This window comes from Nipponia nippon, unplaced genomic scaffold, assembly GCF_047370975.1.
Source record: "Nipponia nippon isolate SJK-2023a ecotype South Korea unplaced genomic scaffold, ASM4737097v1 scaffold_10, whole genome shotgun sequence".
NCBI lineage: Eukaryota > Metazoa > Chordata > Aves > Pelecaniformes > Threskiornithidae > Nipponia > Nipponia nippon.
In genome coordinates this window covers 33,055,830-33,066,883 of record NW_028262291.1, presented here as the reverse complement: position 1 = coordinate 33,066,883, position 11,054 = coordinate 33,055,830, and the positions used below count along the sequence as shown (strand labels likewise).

Sequence of the window (11,054 nt, the reverse complement as noted above, 5' to 3'; positions counted from 1 at the left end):
ACACAATTCTGATTCTGAGTTTCCTGAGGATAAGAACTGCTGATGGAGGGAGGCAGATGAGGGGGATGCCAACCTGTGACACAAAATACTTTATTCCATTCATCTGAGCATCTCTCTGAGGCAAGGCAAATGTGCTCAAGTGACAAAAAATAATCTCAATGATGTCATGACTTGTTGAGCTCACAGGGCCTGATCCTCAGCTGCTTCCTCCTCCTTTCTGCTGTTGTCTGTGATGGTGGAGTATCACACTGAGGGGAGGTCAGGCAAGAGACCCTGCCTTCCATGTCCCCTGGCATGGTCCCCCCACACGCACTTCTTTTGCGCTTTCGATGGTGAGCCCACGCTGCGTGGGCAGAGAGTGCTCATATATGGGAAATTCACCACCCGCTTGCCCTCACGTTTGCAGCCCAGAGTACCCAGTCCTCAAAACTTCAACGCAGAGGTATTTATTTCCCCACCCACTTTCCATCTATCCCACCCAGGTAGACAGGATGAGCAGAAAGAATCCTTGCCTTGATAAGATTGATAAATGAGGTTGGAACAGAGCTCCTCTCTTCTGGAGTCCATATGGAGTCCAACCCAACTGCAATCTCATAGCTGATTCAAAATAAAAAAAAAAAATTGGCAAATCCCTAAGTACTTTTAAAGATTCTAAAGGTTAAAGATATGGTCGATTGGCATTCTTTTTAGAGCCTGGAGTGATATTATACTTACTTCACAAAATTCAAAAAAGTGCACAATGAACATTAGAAATCTGTTAGATAGGTTATTGGAAGAGTCATTTAATTTTCCAGTGCCACATAAATACCCATCATTCACCACCACTGCACTGGGCCTCATACCGATTCTCAACATTATACCCTGGAATTTGCAAAACATAAGTATGAGTAAAAGGGCAAAAAAGGAGAATATCCTCGTCTTCAAGGAGCTGGCAGATTACAGACTAACATCAGCCGGGTCGTTGTACAGGTTCTATCCTTAAAAATAGGTATGTGCTTCAGCACCATGAAAAAACATACTGAAGCGCAAATGGGCTTTACTGCCTCGTTACTACATCTTGCACTTCTCTGCATTCCTTTTTTGGGTTTTGTTTTGTTTTCATAATAATACTGGTGTATGGCCAGCAGCCTCTTCCTGTGGTGGAATAACATAACGGCATAAAGATATGGCTGGGTAGTAGGATCAGATGGACAGGCACTAGTGAGAGGTGAAGGTTTGGCAGTGATGGGGAACTAACCAGAACTACTAGCAACTCTTTGGGAAACCAAAGAAGTGCAGCCAGGACCCACACAATTTAATATAATTTCTAGAGAAAAGCTCTGCACAGAATTTCTATATGAAGTACAATGAATGAAGTGGCAGACTCTAGATGGATTTCATGGAAAAAGACTTGCAATCCTGTCATATTTTTAACAAAGCTTTTTGTTCGAGTGTAAGCGAACATTCTGCAAAGAGCTTCCAGGATGAAAAGCCCAATAGGACACTTATTGTTACTAACAGGGTTTCTGTTTCATTCAGGCATATATATAATTAGCTTTCATACGAAGCTGAGACTCCTTTTTGTTGACATAATCCAGCAACCACCCCCCAAGACATGCTAATAGCAATGTGTCTCTACATCTTAACAAGTGTGAATACTTTGCCCATAGCAGCAACTGTGCTGACAGTGGGATGACACTGTAAAATTGCTGTATGCTGTGATGTGAATCCTTTCAAACCCAGAGACTTTTGATTTCCAGCTTCATAATCACTAGGAGTCAAACTTACCTCCCCCCCCCCCCCCCCCCCATATTCAACCTGTGTCTGGGAAGCTGGGGAAATGGATTTCTACCTCATTTTAGGGTGACTGCACAGACTCTCTCATCCTGTGGCTGCTATTCCAAGCTATGTAAGGTCACGAGTGTGCTCAACTGTGGCTTTTGAGTCTTTATTCTGGGCTGCCCTGACTTGCTTTTGGATAGAGATTTGGGGGTGTCAGCATAGTAGAAAAGGCTCTTCCACTGCTGCAGGTTCTCAGCAATTAAGGCCTGGCAGCAATGGATAGATCTCTGACTATAATTATCCAAATGATTCAAGAGGCACGGTGTTCAAAAAAATAGCTCTAAATTTTGCATCATTGCAACCTAAAACAATCAAACTCACAGCAAATCCCCCATATTATTCTTTACTCTTTTTGTGACAAAAAGTGAACTAAATCTAGACCTGACAATTGCTCCTGCACCACTGACTTAAAAAAGAACCACTAACATGAATTTGGTCCCTAAAAGCAATTAGCTCATATTTGGAGGCAGCAGATTATTCTTTATTGAAAGCGTAAGTAATCATTTCTGCTAAATGTGTGCAAGAGGGAATACATTCCCTGGTGGAAGCTGTGGCAGACAGATCCCATGATGTTGTGCATGCCAATACTGTTCAAAAGAGGACAGCGATCTTCTGAAATTTGGCCGAGGACAAGACAAGTAGATGCAGAGGCAAATAACGAAAGCAATCAAACAGTTCTCCCTGAACAGTTTTCAAGACCACCAATATATACGTCCTGTGCCATGGGCTTGCGGTGGTGCGCGTGATATGCATGCACCATAGCAACAAGATATTAATCATCAACACATAGGGGCACATGTCGGGGTAAGTCTTCAGAGGTGCAAGTTGTAGGCTGTATCTGGTATACACAACAAGCCCCAACGGTACCAGTTTCAGTGCTACCTCCAGCAGCATTGCATAGTTGAATTCATTACGGCTGGGCTTACATCTTCCTTGGAAAGATCCAAACGTTGGGCCTGGTGTACGAATGCCTGGACACGAAGAACAACTTCTCTTCTAGTTCCGTGCCCCTCTCTCTTTGTAGTTTTCAGTTAAACACCCTGGGCGAGTTCTTTGCTGGTGAGACACCACTGACTGAAGTGGCACTGTGCCAGCGCAGCATTTGGCACTGCATCCTCAGAGTGATGGCAGTATGATGATTTTTGGAAGAGCTCAAGCGAGAAGGTTAGGCGCCCAATTCCTCTTAGGTTTGGACACTAGCCTCCTCTCGGCTCATCAGCATCTCTGCAATGTCACAGATGCCCAAGGCAGGCACTTCCCGCTTGGCAGTAACCTGGGGAGAATTAACAGACAATTTAGTGGCACGAAACTTTCTGTTTGGGCAGTTTGTTTTATTTACCTTGATTTTTGTTTGAAGATGACACACCAGTGATGTGCACCTATGCCAACTGGAGTACCAGGCCCAGTATGCTGAAGAGTTAGGCAAGCATTTTCAATGGTGAAGGTGATTCACCACTGGAACACAGACACGTACTCTGTCTCTTGCTGGTGTCTTTAAACTGGGGCTGGATGTCCTCCATCCACCTGGTTGGTGCTATGCTAAGGTTTTGGGCTCAGAACAGCTCAGTGAAATTCAATGGTTGTGATACATAGGTCAGGCCGTGGAATCTCTTCTGGCCTGGTTATTGCACTAAGGCAGTTACTATCTGCAAAGGAAATATACGTCCCTACAGAGAAACACCTGGCCATGGGAATATTGGTCAAGGCTGGAAGTGCATGCTGCAAGGTTATGAACAGCTTTGACCATAAAGGGATCAAAGTGTTCAGTTATTGGGAATTTCTGACCATATCTGGAACTTTTACTTGGTGTTAAGATGCTGCTGGTGTCAGGGCCTCATATCATTGGAGGGTAGGCTTCCAGTGTAGCTGGTATTCTCTGTTAGGGAACAGGAAAACAATCATTTTTTCATGGTGGTAATGAGCATTTATATAGCAGAGAGATCCCATGGGTTTGTCTGTGGAAAACACACCAAAGACAGACATTCATGTTTAAAGTGCAAGTGATAAAGAACACGTGAAGGCATCACACAAAGTAGGTCAGATGCAAAAAAACTCCCTATGAAATTGGAGAGGGGAATGTAGGCAAGTGGGATATTGTTATCTGGACTGGAATTTAATCAAGACTTAAATATGAGGTGATGTGGTACTTTAGTGGTGGGAGCACCGCCTCAACAAAACTGTACTAGATTCTGCCTGTCTTTTCACAGATGTCAGGTGTGCACTGGTATAACTTGTCCAACCTCAACAGAGCTGATCCTGATGTACACAAGGACACTCAGGTTCAGATTTCCCAGCTCTCCCCCTCCTCTTCCCCTCAAGGTCTCTCTGCTCATGTCATGTGGAATGGCAGAAGTTCAGGTGTGGATCAGAGAGACTTTGAAATGGAAAATCAGAGGATACCGCAGGCCATATTGAAGAAGAGCTGGCAAAGCTTAGGACGAGGATAGCAGAGTGGTGAGGGTTAGGACTAAGGTACATCGGTAGGCTGGTATGGTGTGCTGGTTTGGAGCTCCAGAGAGATCTGCAAGCCAAGAATAATGAATACTGGCAGAGCTCCGCGTGAGTAACAAACGGTTTATCCTGCCTAGGCTAATGACAAAATGTTACGTACTGGCATTTTTAAAATAAACACTTTTTTTTTTTTTTAAAGAAAAGAAAGATTAAAGCAACCGCTATAGCTAAACACTCTGTTTTGCTCTGATAAGATGCCAGAACTATACGACTTCTGTGTAACAAGGTTCTTCGTGTGGGCGTAGCAGCCCCTCCCCATACCTAGCGGATACACTCTAGGGAATTTTTACAAGTGTGAGTATTGCCTCTTGTAAGGTCACTGAGTAAAGAAAGTTAAATATGTTGTATGAAGAAATTGCATGTCTTGTGCGCTTCCGTAAGAGCACCACAAAACAGTCCCACAAAAAAGTTATTATCACTAATATGTGCGCAGCAATGACCTCCCATGCGCAGTATTTTGCAAAACGTTGGGCCTCTGCCCTGCCATGCCTGCCATCAGACTCATGCTTGTAATGTAAAAATGAAGGATTCTATGTAAATGCAAGTCAGTCCGGTTCACAAGATACCTCTGTCACTCAGTCAGCAGGTAGACAGAGGCTTGGCCCTGCTCTCCGCCTCCATTGCTCAGGGTCTACAGCTTACTGCCATTACACTGCCACGGTACTGCTCTCCTTCAGCTCCTCATCGGACAGGCATGCCTGCAGAGACGGGGCCCGGCCGGCAGATGCATCTCCGTTTTTTCCCTGCTCCTGCTCCACGGCTGCACCCGCTTGCCTGTTGTGGGACGCAACGCTCACTTTCTACCCAAGCTTCCCATTACCCAGTGCCTGGTTATGCTTGGACATACTGGGACCCACACGCAGCCTAGAAGGTCCTGTTGTCTCAAGAGATGTCAAAGTTGATTTTGAGGTGGTAGCGCTTGTTGTCTCAAGAGATATCAAACTTGATCTGGGGACGGTTTTGCAGGTGCCAGGTGTGTATTACCAAAGCTCCGGAGCACAACCAAGCCTCCACAACAAGGTCTCTAGGCTTCGCTGGGCGATGCAGAGCAATGGGCTGTGGGGCTCCATTGGCACTTGGGAAAGCCGGGGCAGAGCTTCAGGGGCGGGTAGTCTCCCTGGTTGTGGGTCAGCCATGCTCTGAGCCCTGGCACGGAGGTGACAAGAGGACCTACGCTCCCTGAGGCACGAACTTGTTTCTACAGCAGCCTTGGCCCAAGAGCGCCGAACCAAAGGAAAAGGGCACGTGGACCGCGAGGTAATTTCCTACGCCACATTTACTCGTTCACTGGCCCGACCCGACTGCGCGGCTCAGCTGTCACTTGCCGCCGCCGCGGGCGGGCGCAGGGGGCGAGGGGCGCAGCCCGGCAGCACCCCGGCCATGCGCCGCAGCCCCGCCGGGGCTGCCTGGCACCCGCGCACGCCGGCGGCGGCCGCTCCAGCTGCCGCCGGCTCGGGGAAGGCGCCCGCCTCCCGCCCCTCGCCGGGCCGCCGGCAGCACCGCGCCGCCCGGGGCCAACCTGCGCCGCCCGCCTCGCGCCCGGCAGCGGCGGCGGGGAGGGGCGGGGCCGAGGGCCCTGCCGCCCCGCCATTGGCTGCAGCCCGCGGCGGCCGCGCTACGATAGGTGCGCGCCGCAGTCAGTGCCGCCCGGCCCCGCCCCGCCGCGGCTTTATAACGGGCATCCCCATGGCCGAGGCGGGTAACCTGCTGCGGCGGGAGGGGGCAGAGCCGGCCCGGGGCACCGCGCGCGCCGCCCGCCGACGGACACGCCGCTGCCGGGCTGAGGGGCGGCCGCCCGGGAGAGCCGCTCCGGTGGCCGCAGAGCCCCGCCGTCCCCCCGCCGTCCCGCCGCCCGCCCCGAGGGACGATGGTGCCGCGGGCCTGGCGCAGCGCGGGGGCTCGCCCGTTCCTCCTGGCGCTGCTGCTGGTGCATCTGCCTCAGGGTCGCGGCCACCGAGCCACGGGGCCCCGGGTAAGTGAGCCTTCGCCCCGGCGGCCGGGCTGCCCTTCTCCCGCCCGCCCCGCCGCGGCAGGTTGCCCTGCCCCCGGCCCGCCGCCCCCCGCGCCCTGTCAGCGCCGCAGGTGAAGCCCCGGCCGCCCCCGCCCCGCGGCGGGCAGGCAGCGCCGCCCGGCCCGGCCCGGCTCCCCGCGGGCGCCGAGCCTCGCAAGGGCCTCCCCGCTCGTTAAAAGCCGGGTACCGGCTGAATGCGCGAAGTATATACGTCGGTATTAACTTGTTGGTATTTGTTGCAGGGGGAAACAGGGGAGGGGGGGAGGTTGGCAGGCTGTATTTTTATATAATGTAGCCCCTGTTCCCAGCACGTAGCTTTAGGACTCTTTCTTTTTTTATGTTCCCAAGTAGGGATTAAATGAATCCCTGCAATGAAGTTGGATGCCTTCAGCCCAGACTTCTCCCTGTAGGAGTCTAACTCTGGTTTTTTAATCTGACAATGTTTGACCCTTACTGGGGCTGTTAATTTCACTTACCAAACTATTACATTGCTCTGGGGGAGAACCCAACATCTTTTCTAAATATGGTTCTCCCAGTGAGCTAATGTTACCACTGCAGCACCACTACGGGGTAGCATGAGAGCTTTCAATTACAAAGCTGCAAAACAGTAGCTGTTCTTCAGCCAATGCTGCAATAAAAGCACAGCTCTGGGTAAGTGGAAAAACTTGGTCTCTCTGCAGGCGTGTTGGATGCATTGACCATGTGCATTCTTGACCCATCAGTCTGCAACGCTATGAAATGTACTACCTAATTAACTTACACCATGGTTAGGCAAGACCAGCAGTCTTCGGAATCCCTGCTCAGCCAAAGTATAACAATAAGGGACTTCAGTGCAATGTTCTAGTTTTTTAATAGAAGTGCTGTTTGACCGTAATGGCTATTAAATGCTTCTCGGAGCAATGGAAAGTGTACTGGCTGCACTGGTGTCCTTGTGTTCAGCTGTGCTGTGTAGCCTCTTTTACGGCCAGATGTGTAACAGTAACTGTTAGAAAGTGGCAGATCAGAACTAGTGTGTGCCATAAATTCTTGGAGACCTGTTTTAAAGGATGGGGAAACATAGGGGTGCTTATGCATATATCTGTATTAGCCGATATCAAGCATAAACCTCAAAATTGCAGTGGTGCCAAACAGAGAGGAGCTTTGAGGTGGTAAGTAAGAGTCTGGCTGGGTGACTAGGGCTCTTCATCAGCATTGGTTTCTAAATGTTTTAACGAAGAGCGATTGAAACAAAGAACAACATAAAAAATCCTGATGGCAGTGTGTAATTGCGCAATAAGCCTGTCTATCAAATAGTTTCCATATATGCCATTTTTATATACTGTACTTTACAAGGCAGTTTAATTGCTCCCTGTGCTGTGTCGTCTTTGGAATGGGAGCTACTTCAGGAGAGTGGAAAACCAAATACAAAGGACTAGTGATTTACTTTTTGCTTGAAGTGAACTGACTTTGCTGTTTCTCTGACTTTGCTATTTCTCCCTTCATGACTGAGGGAGAATATCAGCTGTGAGTACCAGTGTCTACAGTTCTGTAGAAAGATGTGCCTTAGTTTTAACTTCTTAAGGTTTTAGCTTATGAGCTCTTAAATGGAAGGCTGTGAACTTCTAGGATGTTTAACTCACGAAGCCTGTCTTTTCACCCTTCTAAGTGTCATGCTTAAGTGCATGTGAAGGTGGGGAGTTTGGTTTACTCTTTTGCAACGGTGTTGATCGATATGATAAGCCCCTGAGCTTGATCTCTTCTAGAGATTAGACATTGCCAGCAGAGTTGTCATTAGTATAAAGGTGCCATACTTTAGATTCTGATGTACGCAAGAAAATTCTTTATTATTCATTTTTTCATGATTACCAAGTTACACCAGTGTTTCTCATGCTGACTTGTGACCAAGAGCATATTCCCGTCAGGATCCCTCCCTGGATGGTCGTTGTGTGTGGGGGGGAGGGTGTTGGGTCAGTGTTGCAGTTCTGGGGTCTGATCCTGTAGGTGTTCAATTGCTAGGTGTGATATTTACCCTTTCACACTTTCTTTTCTGTATGGTAAGTACTTGAACTACAATATTTGCAAGCTGAAATGCTTTTAAAGGTGAACAGCGGTTTTTAATTCTACTCAATGAGTTTAAAGGAGCAGCGATAAAGCTTGAAGCAAGTTCTTGATCTTTTTCCTTGCATTTCCCTCTTACTACTGTAGTGTTGCTGCTAAGCTAGGCAGCCAGCACTGTCACTGAATACATAGGCAGAGGAGTATGGCTTGCTACTGTTTACAGAAAATGATGAAAAACTAAGGGTATTGAAGAGAAATAGGTATATCTATATCTCCTGTGCCAATAAGGAATCAAAATTTTGGATGAAGTGAATTAGTTCAAGATGATTACTTGAATACCGAGGTAAATTACAAGTGCACCTAATATCTACTGGCCTGCTGAGGTACTTCTGGCTCTCAAAAGATGTTGTACAAAGCTTGTTGTTTCCTGTTGTAGTAAAACTATTAGCAGTGACATGAATCCCTTAGACTTGGGAAGTGCCGATGACCTGTAGGAAACATCTGGCTTTTGTACATATGCTGTGGCCCACTGACAGTTAATAACTGTCCCAAGTGAAGCCCCATAGTAAGTCTAATATCCTGGGTGTGCTAGAAATACTTGGAAGCCCAAGGCTGTTGTGTGACTTGACAGACTTTAGAAAAGCTTCTGCTGTGCTCTGCAATTGCTTGGTCACCTCTGCTCTTGTACATCTAAAGAGCACTGTGGAAGTAACTGACTATAGTTGGAAAATGTCTGTCTGAAGGATGTTGCCTTCTGGAAAAAGATAATCAGACTTTTCTTTCTATTCATATTCTCTTCCTGTGTGCCACTTTCTCTCTGCTGGCATGAGATCTGGACTTGTGTGACAAGCCACGTTTTGCTGTTTCCCTTCCTTGACCCCAAAGTGATAGATGGGGAGCTTGACTGGGCCGGCGGCTCTTGTATCTCCTACTGTGCGGTGCATTTGAGCAGTACTCTTTCATAGCAGATGAAATAGATTGTGCCACTAAGCTCTGTTTTACCCCATCTGGACAATACATTGTGATCTCTGTCTTTCTAGTTCAGAAAGATGGATCTATGTACGCCCCCTGCTTTTTAAGTATAATGCCTGACCATTATGAACTTGCTCCATGTATGGCAGAGAACTGTTGGTGGCAGTAATGACAAGTACTAGCACAGGAAAATGGTGGGCGCTTGCAGAAGGAGTGGAACTTGACTGCAGCAGTCAAAAGCTGTCCTAGGAATGGGCTTGGACTTTTGGAAGATTGGGGATCCGTACCCGCCAGTAACTACAGAGGAGTAAGAAATGGGAGGGAAGGACAGGGTAGACACTATAACCTTCTTCCTAGTTCCATGCATGGAAACATGCCATATCCGTCCTTGAAAGGCATGCTAGTTGGAGATGGTGGGGGACCTTCCAGTTCAGTGCTGTTGTAAAGGGAAGGTAGTAGCTAGGAAAACTATGAAGATACCCACAGATTCCAATGCATAAACTGGAGTGCCACAGGGCAATGGGAATTCCCTGCTGCAGCTGGCTACTAGTTAGAACCCCAAATAAGAACCTTGATAAAAAGTGCTGAAAAGGCTCCTGCAGCTTTGCCATTCCCTCTGGAGGAGCAAGCAGCATCACAGCTTGTGCCAAGGAACCTGCCTTCTGCTGTGTGTTCTCACTGCAGCCCTGCTGGGAGGGTTCCACAAAGCAGGTGTCTTTACACATGCCCTACTAAAATTAGGGGGAGTGTGTTCTTCATGGTGGGGAAAAAATTAGAGAAGGACATATGATAAAAATAAAAGCAAAGGGCTCCATATGAAGGAGATCTAGAACAGAAAAGTGAAACTTAGGACAGATTTTCAATGACTGAATTTTGTTTCTTGGTTTGAGCTTAATCATCACTCTGCATTGCAAAGGTCTATGCTGATAAGTAATGACTGATCACTCTAATATTTTAGATTTCCTTACTGTTGGAGAGACTTGTTTTAGTGAAGGAATAAGTACCCAAAGGCAAGTCTTTAGAAAAGCATCCCCTTGCAGGACAGATTTGTTACTCTATGGCAGATAGCTTTTGGTTACAGTTACTCTGTTTTGGTTGGGTGAGAGATGTCCTTGCCGAAGTGGAAGCTCTACTTGTACATAGAGCTCTACTAATTAATTCTCCCTCTCCTTGTTCCTGTTTAGACCTTTAATGTTAGACAGCTGAATTCCTTGATGTGTACCAAAGAAACTGATCTGGCTTGCTTTTTATACATTACGCAACTGTGTTGAGGAACAGGATCAATTCTTGTGTGAAGAAGTATGACAACATTATGTTCCAATACCTTAGTATTGAAACAGTGGGTCCTGTTCTAAGCAGGAGAACACTGTAGGATCTGACTTACTCTGTGTAGTCTTAGAGTTGGTGTTTTAACTGCCTGAGCTTCTGAGTTGGCTATGAGAATATTTCAGTCATGTTAATGACCTCTGCCGCTAATGAAAGCAGCCACCAAAAGATTTGATACAGAAAAAGAAACTGCTCATGTATTTCTGCTGGTGGTGGCAGTGAGCTCTGTAGCTGGTGGAACACCTACAATGATAACCTCTTGGACTAGTTTTCAAGTTTCTAGCACTAGTCATGTGCTAAGGTAATCTTCACTGCCATCAGTGCAGAGCAGATGCTGTCTTGGCTTCTTTCGTTTCCAGATGGCCTGCAGCAACTG

At 47.5% G+C, this 11,054-nt stretch overlaps 1 protein-coding gene across 6 annotated transcripts in view; it reads left to right on the top strand.

Annotated features, from left to right (window-relative positions):
• The first annotated feature begins 6,066 nt into the window (after positions 1-6,066).
• The window catches only part of SMOC1 (SPARC related modular calcium binding 1), a 139,253-nt gene continuing 134,265 nt past the window's right edge, over positions 6,067-11,054 (top strand). For all 6 annotated transcript variants that reach the window (XM_087746459.1, XM_087746455.1, XM_087746458.1 and 3 more), the window contains exon 1: positions 6,067-6,304. In XM_087746459.1, coding sequence (XP_087602585.1) covers positions 6,200-6,304 — 105 coding nt within the window. In that variant the 5' untranslated portion in view covers positions 6,067-6,199. The remainder of the gene's footprint in view (positions 6,305-11,054) is intronic.